At 36.1% G+C, this 15,020-nt stretch overlaps 1 protein-coding gene across 1 annotated transcript in view; it reads right to left on the bottom strand.

Annotated features, from left to right (window-relative positions):
- Positions 1 to 15,020, bottom strand: part of UBAC2 (UBA domain containing 2) — a 238,176-nt gene that overhangs the window by 106,212 nt on the left and 116,944 nt on the right. The window contains exons 5-6 of the mRNA XM_020964054.2: positions 9,139 to 9,262; positions 4,807 to 4,854 (exon numbers count right to left, since the gene is read on the bottom strand). Of these exons, the coding sequence (XP_020819713.1) occupies positions 4,807 to 4,854; positions 9,139 to 9,262 (172 nt within the window). The remainder of the gene's footprint in view (positions 1 to 4,806; positions 4,855 to 9,138; positions 9,263 to 15,020) is intronic.

Raw genomic sequence — 15,020 nt, 5'->3', positions numbered from 1 at the left:
TAAAACAAAAACCTTCAGCAAGAGATTTTGAGGACTGGTTGTCCCATTTCAATTATTTTCCAAAGGGAATTTGGGAATTCTGATGCTAATAACCACATAGTAAGAATAGTCAGTGATGACAAAGTCAGTACCAAGTTACTTCCACTATCTATTCTTTAAAATCCAAGTCTCAGGGCTCCTAAGGTAGTATGGTAAATATAAAATACATCTCCATGGTAAAGAATTATTATTATGATCTTAAAACAATACAGAAAATGAAGAAGTAGAAGATATCTTCAAGTTTTAAAAATAATACTATAAGCAGAACCAAGTAAAACTCTAAAGGAAGAATAAAGTTTTCTGTAAAGAATGGAGAATATTAATACAGAATAACTGACTATTTAAAGAGAGAAAAATCTTTCAATAAAGGCAGTGAAGTTTTATGTTTATGAAAAATGGCCTCAATCTCTGTACTTCTCTCCTTAAAGAAAGTAACAGGGGGTCCATTAACATAGGTAAATCAGGTAACACTAATATCTTAGAGAACAATTGAATCTAAAAAACTTGAACCACCTGCCTGATGAAAGCATACCATTATATACAATAACCAAGCTTTTCAATTATAACTTCACAACTAATATAAGGGCAGATATATTTCCAACATGGAATACTGTCAAGGAAAAGGAGTAGAAAATCACATCAAACTATAAAAGGAAGAATTGGGTAAAAAAGATTTGTAGTTAGAACATATGAGCAAACTCAACAGCAGTCCTTGATGGCAACCAAAGTCCCCTTTATCCTTTTTCATGTAGGAGCTAAAATCTCACTGATTGAGTGCATAACTGAAGAGTGACAGTGTTCCTAAGGGAGACTGGCCCATTATTATTCTGGCTAAGATGAAAACCATGTTCTCCTTCAATTCTAAAGAATTATTTAACTTCCATTCTTTCTTTAGTTGTTGTTAAAGACAGGAAGTGGACTCCTGCTTAGTAAAATACTGATGCAATTCACCAACCTCCTCTTTCAATCAGTGGGACTTAAGCATTACATACTGAAAAATATACTTATAGACAAGTAAGGATGAGTGACACATCTACGGAAAAAAGCAAAGCTAGCCTGGGAAGGAAGTATTTAACTAAAATGAACCCAAAGTTGCCCAATTTTAAGAGAAAGTAGCAGTGAATCTTTTGGTTTCTATGGTAGTAGATACATGACTCATGTTTTATGTTTCTGCCTAAAAGACATTTTATATATCTTCATATGAGCGTCTGTGTATATATATATATATCTTTATATACACACACAAATAGACACAAACCCCACTCCTGCCAGTTCTGAAGTCCTCTCAACAAATGTGATAAGCTTACGTTATTTGCATTTTTATTTCTTAAGGCTAAAAGGTAAAATATCAGTAGGTTTTATATGATTTCCCCAAAAACCAATTTTTATTTCTATTTTCTGTAGTAAAGAATTACACTTTCTTTAGTACACAAAAAGGGAAGTTACTAGTCATATATGGGAGGAGAAACTGTGTTGTGCAAGCGACATCTGCAGCAAGGATACTGTGGCTTTTAATACTTCTGACAGTGTTCAGTACCTCACGGACCACTTTTTTTCACAATGAATTTTTATTTCCTCATACAGTGACCAAATTGAACTAGCTATCTTAAATCAGAGTTCTCTGGACAAAGCTCCAAAAGATAAATTAAATGTAGATTTTAAACTTTATTAAGACAAAGCAGACGTTAATAATTGTCATTCATAGCATGATCAATACCATCAATCATTTGTATGGGTTCCAAAAATATTTCTTGAACAAATCCACATACAATATAAAAATGTTAGCGTCAAGGAAATGTAATTTTGCACTGAACCTTTTTCAGCACCCTATTCAGCTGGAATCATATAAAAAAGATTATAGCATTTGGTCTACTTCCTTTATCACTAAAATAGCTATTTTTGATACTAGAAACTTAATGAAATAAGGGGCTGAGATTGCAGCATTTGCATTGCAGATAAGAAAGACTACAAATATACATAATCATAGAGAAACATGAAAAATATAACCTCAGCAGAAAAGTAATGCCTTGGGGCAGCTAGGTGGTGCAGTAGATAGAGCTCTAGCCTTGGAGTCAGGAGGATCTGAATTCAAATCTGGCCTCAGACATTTGACACTCACTAGCTGTGTGACCCTAGGCAAGTCACTTAACCCCAGACTGCCTCACCAAAAAAAGCCAAAAAAAAAGAAAAGAAAAGAAAAGAAAAGAAAAGGAATGTCTTAGAAAAATGACTGATATAGATCCTAAAAGAAGCATTTGCCTACTAAAAGGTAGCAACCTAATACAAAAAGAAAAAAGTATACCATCATTCTCAATTCTTACTCATTTGAATTTTTGTACCCTAAATTTGACTGCTAGGACATTTTCTTTTTCAAAAGAACATGGTGGAGAAAATACTGACTTTAATTTTCGTTTTTAAAGCTGTAAATTCTCACTGCTAGTGCCAATATATTTTTAAGCACCTGTCAATGTTTACTCAATAAAACAACAACAAACAATAAGGATTAGACTAAGATGAACTTTAGCAGATTGCCTCATAAAGTCAACCTCCAGTTCTGAATGACCGAGTCAACCCAGGACCTACAGACAACAGATACTCCAGACTGGCCTCAGTTCTTCCAATGAGGTTCACGCCATTTTATGATGGGTGTTATGGCAAGCAGTTCAGGATCAAACCTACTAGAAAGTTCCATGGATTTTCAAAGTTTAGGAAGGGAGGGGGAAGGGGAACAAAAGAAAGGAAGAAGTATTTATTAAGCACCTACTATGTATCAGGCACTGTGCTAAAAGCTTTACAAATAATATTCTCGTATGATCCTCACCACAACGCTGGGAAGTAGATAATATTATTATCCATTTTACAGTTGAGGAAATTGAGGTAGACAGAGGTCAAATAACTTGTCCGCAGTCACACAGAGACTGGATTTGACTCAGGTCAGCCTGACTCCACATCCAGCACTCTATTCGTTGTACCACAAATTAATTATAAAGAACAAACTTGGCTCCCAAGAAAAAACATTAGAAGACAACACCGTCTGCTACTATGCAGGTGTGGTAGTTCCATTCAGTGTAGGACTTTACTGTACTGATTGACATGGTGTAATTTTACATTTTCTTCCTCTTTTCTTTCTCTCTTTTAAAAAAATTATTTGATATGAGGCTCTTTGGGTAGGGGTAAGGGGAAATCTAGGCAATACAAAAAAAGATATATACACACACAGTATTGAATATTCAGTGAGTTAAATAGTAATTTTACTTCCTACATTGAATTCTTCACAGGTTGGCATAGAGGAGTACAGCTCAGGGATGAAGGAACAAAAAGTATGCTAGAGAAGACAAAGGTCACAATATGGAAGTAGGAAAGGAATGGAAAGAGATTCCATTGTCATTCACAAAGGAAATTAGGCTGAGGGCTCTGAATTCAGTGCTCAAGAGCCTCTTCAGAGTGAATTTAAAACTTCTTAGGTAGCATATATTACTTTCATGTTCTATCTCTTTATGATACATACTGGACTAGACAGCCCACAAATTTTCTTAGATTTTTTTCTCTCAGAAACTCATGATTAGATGGGCTGGAAGAATTTATTTTTCAAAGTTACTCAGGGGTTTGCAACCACCATATATGAAGATTAAGACATAAATTTCATGCTCCTAATTATTCAGAAATCCCATTAAGTGCAAATAATATAAAATAAGAAATGTATCTGATGTTTTATTAGAGCTACTGCCATAGGACATGGTCTTACTACCTAAAAAAAAAAAAACAAAAACATTCTGGCATGTTAAGGAAATTCAGCACATGTAGTGAGTAATCCTGATTCCTCCAATTGCTCACTCTTCCCGTTCCTCCTGTCTGGTCACAGACAAAGATGAAACTTCTGTAATCTTTCAACCCATCTGACTTTCCTACTACCCTCATGTTTTTCCTCTATATGACTATGTCTTCTTTAAAAAAAAACACCACTGTATATTTAGTGAAACCAACTTCTTCATTTTCCTTTCCCACCACTCTTTCCCTACTGCTAATTCAAATACTTTTGTGGTCTTACTAACAATTTAAAAAGAAACAACAAAAAAATCCACTATCGACTTTCACTGGAATTACCTGGGAAACTGAGGTGAAATATGGGATCTTTTAACAAATGTTTTAAAGTAATGAACTCACTTCTTAGGTTGGTTACAGACATCTAGGTCACTCCTGAGTTTTTATGTTGTGTAGCAAGACTAAAGTTTTGGCAGGAAAAAGGAATATGTGAAAATATGACATATGATTTGTAACATACTTTGAAAGCCTTAAAGTGCTATGTAAATGCTAGTCATTCTTATTACGAGACGACTATGTAACTTCTTTATTGCTATTTCTCAAAAATTAAGGATTTTTATTTATCGTTCAGTTTTTTATTTTAATTATTTGGAAAGCTGATCGCACACATTCAAGTCCACTTAATGTTCAGGTTAAAATCCAGTGTTTCTAAATTACATGCATCTAGACTTGTAACAACTTGAAGAATTAGATGTGAATTGAAAGCTGATGGGAAAAATTATGGATTATATGGGATGGTTCCCTTGGGAGGGATACAAGGGGAAACCTTAGTAATGTAAAAACAAAAGACATAAAAAAAAATTATCTTTAAAAAGTTGACATATAAAAAAGCATGAAGACAAATTGGGTAATTTTATGCAAAGGTGAAAATAATTTCAGATATTCTACTTTTCCTAGGCTAGTTTTATAGGCAAGAAAATCATTAAAAGAAAATTAAACACTTACCAGACCACTTGCGGCTACAACCCAAATGTAGGTACCAGAGGTTAAAAGCTATAAAAGAAAAAAAGTACTAATTTTAAAAGAAATTCAACTGTATATTATAAACTTGCTTTTTAAAGGTCCAATTTTAACGTAATAACAATTATTTTCATTACATATGTGCTACATTTGAGAGCAATAAGCAAACTAATGAATTGCTATTTTATTGGTTTAGAATAATTTCTTGGGCTTAAGAAAGACCTTATTCTTTGATCCTCCCACAAGAAAGTGTTGGTTAATCCTGAATCCCTTCTCTGAAGTACAAGATATGTTAAATTCTAACATATTAATGAAAACAAATACAAATATTTATTTATGCATGGGTACTACTGGTTTTAATTAAAAAACACTTTTTAAAAAGTAATTGGCTTTGCCTACCAAAGTATAAACAGTAACCTTAAGTGAAATTGCTAATTGTTCCTGTCTACTTCAGTGACTAAGCAGTATTTGATCTTAAGACATAACATATCTATATAATTTCTCCCCTTTTCCACTTGTATTTTCATTCTAAAATGGGGGAAGTGAGCATTCTGAATACATAGAGGTCTTTGGTTTACTGTTCTAATGATGGCCCTTCATTATTCACCAAGATTTTTATCCTCACTTTCCAAAGAACAGAGGCAAAGTAAATTCTAGGCAATCTAGGTCTCACAATTACTTTCTTTTACATTTCACATTTCCAAAAAGTTCGACCTATAAAGAAAAACTGCGTGAGACTTTCCAACATGGAAAGAGGAGAGAGTCTGTGACTTGAAAGTTGGTGTTCACATTTAGTATTGCCTCTTCACTTCAAGTTGCCTCTTAAAGTCTTCAACACCTTTGATTTCAGAAGGGAAAAAGCACCTTTTATTAATATTACCCTAGCCTAGATCATACAATACCAGCAATCTTAGATGTCATCTAGTCCAGAGGCATATGGGAAATAGGGGAACTTAAGGTATTAGTAGATAAAGATTGAGAGCTGTTAGAGAGGAGTTAGAAAAGTGATTATTTTTTAAATATACTTTAATTGATCTTTCATTTTTATATCACCTAAATTTCTCCTAGCATACCTCCCCTCCTCCCTGGAAGAGTATTTATTAACTAGCTCTCTCTCCTTCTTCCTGTCAGTTGGGAGCAAGCACCTGATTACAAGGTTAAATACAATCCTCTATCTAGTCTGCCAAGAACAAGACTTTCAAGTTTTTATAAGTCTGTTAGTAAAGTTTTTGTTTCAAAGGAAAAGAAAGTAGCATGTGGGCATGAGAATTACACAGGGAAAACATATTTCTAGGCTTCCTTCTCAAAAACATCAAGAAAAGAAGACAAATATAAAGGGTAGACACATACAAGGTGGATCTGGCAATTCCATTAGAAGTATTTACTAAATATCAACTACGTACAAGGCACAATTAGTCTTACACAACTTTGCAATAACTTTTGTATTGTAATACTGAACTGTTCATCTCCTACCATGTTTAAATTTTCAGGTGTTTATACAAAGCATGTTAATCTAATTAGAGTGAAAGCTCCTTGATGTCAGGGCCATATCTTATACTTCTTTTGTATTTTCCTATGTGCCTACCCATGAGATTTCCCATATAGTTAACACTTTATGTTTGTTGATTTAATTTTAGATAGAAGGACTCTAGAGCCTACATACGTATTTTTATAACCTTTCCGTTGATTTCCTATTAATGGTTTTTCTATATAAAAGTGAATCTTAAATGGAAAATGCACTTGCAAGTCAAGGAATCTTTTCAAAATTGTATAAAAATGATTTTCTGAGCTAACATAAAGTTGGCTGAATTTATTAAAGCCTATTTTTCTTGCATCTTAACTTTTGGTCATTCTCCCTTTAATTAATACTTCCATATTAAAATGGAAGGAGGAAAGCAATGTGACCTAATGGAAAGAATAGTGGGTTGAAAGTCAGTTGTCCCAGTTTTACCATTAGCTAGCTATTTGAATGTGGGCAGGTCATCTCCTCTCTTTGCATCTGAGTTCCGCCATCTACAAAATGAGGGTCATCCTATGTAAGGATGATCTGAGTCTCTTACAGATCAAGTCAAATCTCCTTATTTTACAGGTAGCTATGTAAACTGAAGCTCACCCAGAGATGCTAAGCTACTTCCCCACAGTAATAAAATGAACAGAGGCAGAAATGGGGGAGTCCATCCAGCTCAGGTCTGACCAAATCTAGTGCTCTCTGCTACACGCTGCCCCTCAATGTATTTAGTCAGAGTTTGGGTTTGAATCCCATTTCCATCCCTTACTACAGATGTGACCTTAGGCAAGTATCTTTCTCGGCCTCAGTTTCTTCATCTGTTAAATGAGGGAACTGAACTATGACCTCTGAGGTTTCTTTCAACTCTAAATGGATGATCCCATGATGACCTTATCCGCTCAACTAAACTGTGAACTCCTTGAGGGCAGGGTCCATGCCTTAAACTCCCTTTTTTTCCATATTACACTCAGCATAATATCCTCTCTTTAACAGGTATTCACCATACATACACACACACACACACACACACACACACACACACACACACACATATTTAATTAACTGATCAACAATGAAATTGCAGGGGATGTAAAGGGAGAATGAACTTTCTCAGGTACTGTATAATACTTATGGAAATCAGTGGAAGATCCCTGATTCTGTCCACATGAGGAACCTCTTCCATGTACACTCCCTTTATAAGGGTCTCAGCCAGACAAATTGAATGTAAGTACCTTCGTAAGGGTCACATAGCTAGTAAGTGTCAAACGTAAAATCTGAATGCAAATTTTCATGACTTCAAGTACAGCAATCTACCAACTATGTCGCACTGCCTTCTATAATGCTTAGTATTAAAATACTGAAATATACTGCTTCTTAGGAATACAACTAGAATAACTCTTTAACTAATTAGGGTTCTTTTTCCAGAATGAATAATCTTCATAAGAAAAACTTTGAATTCCAGAAAACAAAGGCAGTAAATGTGTGTTTTATAAAAATATATACATATATATATATGTATGTGTGTATATGTATATATGTAAACACACATATGATATATACATGTATGTGTGTGTGCATATATATATATATATATATATATAAATAAAACAAAAAAAACACACAGGACTCAAAAATACTACTGAATAAATTAGTTAATGTATTTATTTCCCATTAGATTTCTAAAAATTTAATATGATTTAACATGGGAAAGCAGAACTTTTATTAGCTATACAAGGTTAGGAAGGCTAAGAAGGAGTTAATTCGTGGAGGTGAGGAGCTGAGGAATAAGTTAGCTGTGAAGGTGGCAAGAGAAGGCCTGTGCAATGTAGACAACAGATACAGTCTAACAGCAACTCCAGAAGAGGTTTCAATAGGAAGAACGGCCTTTTTTAAGTGATGTTAGTCACAAGTCGGGAATACAGGGGGAAAGAAAATCATTAACCTCAGGTTCAAAAGTCAAAGGTATACATGGTATCAAAAAGCAGCACAGAAAAAGTTTAACTTTAGATAATCGAAGAGAACCAAGAAAAGAGACAAGTGATAAGAATGGGAAACCTGGAAACATTCTGAAATTAAGTTATTTTAGACCAAGTGGGATGGCAGTACAACTTTTTGAATGGACTAGCTCATAAACTTCTCAAAGGGAAAGACCAAGTCATCACCAATATATTTTTCCTGATTGTGTGTAAGCCAGTGTGTAAGAAAGACACACTTCATTTGGCTAATTAAGTCACATGAGGGGGAAAAATGATTAATCCCCTGCATTTCATTTGGTGACCTGCCCCTACTAGGCACTTGTTTTTGAATTAAGTGAGAATTTAGATGAGCATTCTAAAGTATTCCATAAGACATAATTTAAACTTAAAGATAACACACAAGAAAAGTGAATAGACATAAAACATTTGTTTGTGAATACAGAAGTTACATAGCTTGCAAAGTTTTCTGAGAAACTTGAAAGCTCAAGCTGGTAAAGAACCCCTGAGTTTCTCACAGAAAGCTTTCTTCTGGACCTCTTACTTGACGGTATTCAACATATTAGTGCACTACAAGATCAAAATATTTCCGTAAGTGTTGGTATATAATCCAATTCCAGTGAAAACTATTATCAGATTGCTACTGACCATGAAAGCCTTCTAGTAACTGTTCTGCTTTGAGGTACCTTTTCAGAAACTTTTTCTCTGAATAGCCAACACAACCAATGAGGCCAGGGTTATAGGGAAAGGTTTCATTTTTCAGAGATTAAAACAGAGAAAGATAAATATGAATAAAATCTAGTTAAAATAAAAGTGAACATAAAATACATACTGTACCTGTAGCCCCAATATATAAATCAATGTCTTGTTTGTGATGGAAAACTGGCCCAGAATTTGTGTCACTTGAACTCTTGGAATGGAGCAGTAAAATGGTACAAACAGAGCAAATACAGGCCCGAGACTATGAAAACAAACAAAGGTGGGATTACTATGTTTGAAAAAAAAGAAAAGAACTGACATTACTTTCTGCTAAATCATTAACTTCTCAATTTCTATAAGGTTAATTATAAGCACAATATTTTTTCTAGAAATTCATTTTTAAAAGCTAATTTCTCATACTTAAAATTATATTTTTCTATTTTAAAACTCATCTTTTATGTGTATCTAAGTTTACATGTATGTACAAGTACCCCCAAGTATTTCCATTAGAAAGTAATGAACAGCACCAAAAATAGCAATTTTAGCAAATGGTAACGCACAGTTACTGAACATATTGAAAATTGTTTTCATTAAGAACACAGAAAATAAGTATTTCAAATTTTCTTTTGTGGTAGTTAACATCCATAACAATTTAATCTCAAAGAGATCAGTGCTTCTAAGTGGGACAACCCCATGACCTGATTTAAGCATGGTAAAGTAATGTGACTGAGGCGCTATGAACTCACCACTAGTCTTCTGATGTATTTTCTATTTGCCATGCAATCTCTCCCAGTAATTCAAATAAAATGCTGTTGCACCAAGACAAGTAAAGTAAAAGACTGCCTCCCCATCTGCCTCACTCTCACTTCATGAATTTTATGCACTGATATATAAAGAAACAGTTTGCAAAAACTGTGTGTTCCTAGACGATGACCTGAGTAGGTTAAAATGCAGAGACACAGTGAAAAACAGACCCAAGACTGTATTTGAATAAAAGAACTAGGTTACTCAACTCAAGGGACCAGGTGCACATAACTCACTGCTAAAGAAATGAGTATGCATCTCAAAAAAAAAGTGCCTACCACGACTGGGAAAAAACCTGCAATGACACAAACTAATTTGAGTTCAGAAGGGCATTTCTAAAATAGCTACCAAACTATCTACTTCAACTGACACTACTTAACTATTTCCTCTAACAAAGCTGATTCAAAATGATTTATAGACTGTATAATTGTGATGCCACATATAGCTGGCTATCTTCACCCTCCTAAATCATGGCTAATGCCTTTATCCTACTACATAGCATTCTCTGTTAACACTGTATTTTGAATAGACAGAAGTGCTTAAGAGACATAAAATTTCCTTCTCCACATCAAATGAGTCCTCCTTGAGAGAAATTACAAAAGCAGATTTCAGAGTCTCTGACTTTAAGGAGTTCAAAACCTCTAACGAGAGGGGCCTAACAAATAAAACTGAGGATATGGAAAGCCATACAAAATAAACAACCAATGAAGTTTCACAGAAGACAAAAACACAGATTCTTAGTGGTCAGTGAAATCATGGGAGGGACTAAGGGTCTATCTAACAGGGTTATTTAGGAAGGAAGTCTTCACGGAGAAGATGAGTCAGACACTTTTTAAAGAGGAAATGGGTGGTGGTTGGGCCTAAAGGACAGGTAAGGTCATTTTAGGGACAGAGACTCTTATTTTTTTACCTTCATATCCCTAGAGGCTGGTACAGCACATTGTACACAGTAGGCACTTAACATAATATATATTTATTGAATTTAATTGAATTTAGGAGAAATACCTTAAAAAGTAGGGATAAGTAAGTTGCTTATAAGGAAGAGTAAATAGGTTTGGGTGGTTTGAGAAGGGGGAATCCATGGAAGAAAAGACTGGAAGAACAGAGAAACAGAGTGAATGAAAGGAAGTAACCAATGTCTGTGCATTTTAATTTTACATAAAAGGTAACTGGAGTCACTTTAGGTTTCTAAGAGGTGAAAGAAATGGTCAAAATTATGCTTAAGAAAGACTCTCAATATTGTTCAGGAAGTTGCAGATAATGCAGACCCAGAACATCTCCTCATTTCTCACCTGGCTGCACTACTTTGGGACTTCTCTGACTTTCTCCACCACGTCCCAGGAATCTCATTACTGGAAAAATCTCTTTACCCGACAAGCTCATTCTTGGTTTTCTACCTCATCACCCTCCTCTGCCCGTCTGACTTGGAAGTGGAGCCATGAACTTCATTATCTCCATCTGAGGGGGGGGAACTCCGCTTAGAACATCTCGTTTCTCCTCTTGGGACTCCTCTTACTGCCTCAGCATGCTCCTCAGTGCAGTACCTGCCCCTAGCGGCACCCCTACTCCTTTTCAGAGCTTTCTTCTCTGTGCTGTCTTCCCCCTTTAGACTTTAAGCAACTTGAGGGCAGGGAATATCCTCATTTGTATCCCCAGTGTTTAGTACAGTGTCTGGCACATAGCAGGCACTTACATGTTTACTGACTGACTGACTCTAAAGGAAAGAGATTATTGTAGGCAATACATGATGGTTAAGGCCTAACAATCCTGGATTCTAGCTAATGATGGAATACTAATTATATGAGATTGTAATAGAAATATCTGTTAAAATGAGCCCCATAAGAACAAGATCTCATTTAAATAGTTGTCGATGCAAAAAAAAAAAATTTGTCTCAATTCAAAAACACAACCACCTAAATCTCTTTATTAAACCATTAACTACACCACTAATAAAGTTAATGACAATGCTTTATAAATATAATCAAGTTTTCCTTTAAACTTACCATGTGTAAACAGGTAGCTTAGCCGAAGGTTTTTGTTTTTTGAACAGGAACATATTTGATGAGCTAAAAAATGTATGGTTTTAAATGTACACAAAATATTAACTATGTACAATGACATTAAAGTTCTATTTTTGTTAACCAATTCCACTTGAGATCTGCCACCGCAGGATTTATCCTCTGAGGAACTTACTTAAGGTAGTTCTTTTCTTACGTACGATGGCAAATTACCAGATTGTGACTTTATTCACTGAACAGTTAGGTGGAATTAATTTTTGAGGTTGTATTTCAAACACAAACATAAACATAATGTTAACAACCTTAAAGACCAGAATGTATATTATGTACTTCAGTATAATAAGTTCAAGATTATTAATAACTGCAAAATTCTAAGTGACTAACTTCCAGAATAAGAGCAGACCACAGAGCACTTGTTTAACAACAACAACAAAAAAAAAACACTTGAAATCTGAGACTAGCTGTGTTTTCCCAGAGAGGGGAAACAGAAGGGGAGGAGAGAGAGAGAGAGAGAGAGAGAGAGAGAGAAGAGAGAGAGAGAGAGAGAGAGAGAGAGAGAGAGAGAGAGAGAGAGAGAGAGAGAGAGAGAGAGAATTTTATAAAATACCACAGCTTTAGTCACTGTCCAATCTTTCCTCATGACACTCCTTCCTTCCTCATGGAGCGTCATGGAGTCTTCCTTCCCTCAACTCTTGCCCTCATAAGTCAGCCTACATATTGATATATTCTTAAATACCCTAGCCTCCCAATCCCCCAATTTACTCATTTCCCATGGCCTCTCTACCCTACTACTGCTACTTGCACACGGTTATATCCCTGATCTTTTGACATCCTCCAAAAATGTTCCACATGTATATTCATAAACTCTGAAATTCTTATTATTCTACCTCATCATCTGCCTTGCAACTTGAAACTCTGTCCTTATGTTTTCACTATGGGCTCCAACTAAGGGATGGACCCTTAGGTCTTTCCCAGACCATCAGCCCCCACCACGCCCCATACTGGCTACACTGTATTTCCTTCCCTTCAATTCCACACTTATCCTCCCCTCCAGTCCTTTGCCCTTCATTCTACTGAAGATCTCACTCTGCCAATCCCCAGCCCCGGATTACTCCCACCTTTCACTGTCTTTGCTACTACTTACATGCTACGGAACAAAGTGAAGAAAATCACTAACCCACGCTGACTGGGTCCATTATGAGTTTATGTTACATAATCTCAACTGGGACCTCACTGCAGCAAGGCAGTCCTTTCATTCCTCCCTATTTGTTTCACTATCTCACGCACAACAGTGGCTTTTCATCCTTCATCAAACCTCCCATGTTCTCCCTTCCCCTATGTAAGGCAGTTGTTTGTCTTGCCCAGATCACTGCCTAAAGGAGCAGCAAATCATCTGCTCTCAAATACCTACTCAACTAAAACCTTAAAATTCACACCAGACTGAACTGTGACTAAGAAATCTAACGAGAAAATATGGTAAGTTACTCTTTTCAACCTAGAACTTCACAAAAAGTCTGCCCAAAGCCCACAGACGATAGGAAAGGCGACTCTGGCAAAGCTGCCACCAGTATGAGGTCATTCTCAGTGTGACCAGAAATGGGACACCTATAGCCAGTAAAGCTTGGTGACAGGAGGTGGAATGAGTAGAGGGCTACCCTGACAAAGCTTCCATGTGGTCAGAGAGCCCCAGGGTGGGGAACAGCAGCGGGGAGGGCTGCCGTGCTCAACTGTGCTTCCAAACATTCTGTCCTGTGATGCCAGAGAGGGTCCTAAAGATTGATACTCAAAGATCTAGTGGGCCTAATCATGGGAGATGGAGGTCAGCTCAAGAGACCAGTAGACTTGGAGCAAGACCAAGTAGGGATGACCAGGCCATTCAGAAACACAGAAGGGAGTAGAGATTGGCCCTGGTACAAAAACCTAATTTGGGAATTAAAGCTGGATAAGTGACACAAAGAAAACATTGACCAGTATCAAAAATTACTGCAAATCTACTGATTGCCAAAAAGAATCATGTATCCCCATAACAATAGCAAGCAGAAGCTCAAAGAAAAAAATGGATTTTCTGCAAGAACTATAAGTAACCCTGCAGGGAAAACTTCCAGGAATGTCACAGACAAAATCAAACATTTCTACATCAAAGAAAGACACTTAAACATCCAAAAAAACCAGTTAAGAACCAAGAAACTATAGTAAGGATCACATAAGACCAGACAGCTTTTACTAAAAACCAGGAGACCTGGAATGAAATACTGGAAAAGGCAAAAGAGACAGGCGTACAATTAAGGATAAATTACCCTACAAAGCCAAGTATAATTCTATTGGGGAAGAAACAGACCCTTAATGGAATAGAGGACTTTCAATTAGTCTTGATGAAAAAACAAACAAAAACCAAAACAGAGCTAAGTACACAGAGCTCTGAACACAAACACATGAGTCCAAAGAAATTTAGAAAAGTAAATTTATCTGAGCAATTGAAAGGGGCTCTATGATGATTAGAGCTAACACTCTAATAGGGGAGAAGAAGCAAGTGTCCCTTCAGAATCTGTCTTGAAAGGATAGAGGGAGTTAAATTTAAAAAGGAGAAAGAAGGGGATAGAACTTGGTATTTCTCATAATTGAGGTACCTAAAAAGAACATGGGAGAAAGGGAAGGGGCATGGCCATCGTTCATTTGAAATGAACAAAGGAGAGTTAAACATTCCTGGATGCTTTCTTGCTCTCTCTCTCTCTCTCTCTCTCTCTCTCTCTCTCTCTCTCCCTCCCCCCCACTCCATCTCTGTCTCTGTCTGTGTCTCACACACACACACACACACACACACACACACACACACACACAGAGTCATGGTGTAAAAATACATCAAACTTAACAACTAAGGAATGTGTTAAAAGGAAAGATAATACTGGGGAGGGAATAGTCACACACAAAACAAACTTCCTGATCCTGAAGAGATAAATAAAAAGTGTGTATGTGTAAATAATAGTAATGATAACAATGACAGCTAACATTTATATAGCACTTACCATGTAGCAGGCACTGTGCTAAGCACTTTACTATTGTTACCTTATTTGATCCTTACAACAACCCTGGGAGGTGAATGCTATTAATATCTCCATTTCACAGATGAGGAAACTAAGGCAAACAAAGGTTAAGTGACTTGCCTAGGGTCACACAGGTAGTAAGAGAAAAGCAAAGAAT

This window comes from Phascolarctos cinereus, unplaced genomic scaffold, assembly GCF_003287225.1.
Source record: "Phascolarctos cinereus isolate Bilbo 61053 unplaced genomic scaffold, phaCin_HiC Scaffold_7;HRSCAF=346, whole genome shotgun sequence".
NCBI lineage: Eukaryota > Metazoa > Chordata > Mammalia > Diprotodontia > Phascolarctidae > Phascolarctos > Phascolarctos cinereus.
This window is presented reverse-complemented; position numbering and strand designations above follow the sequence as displayed.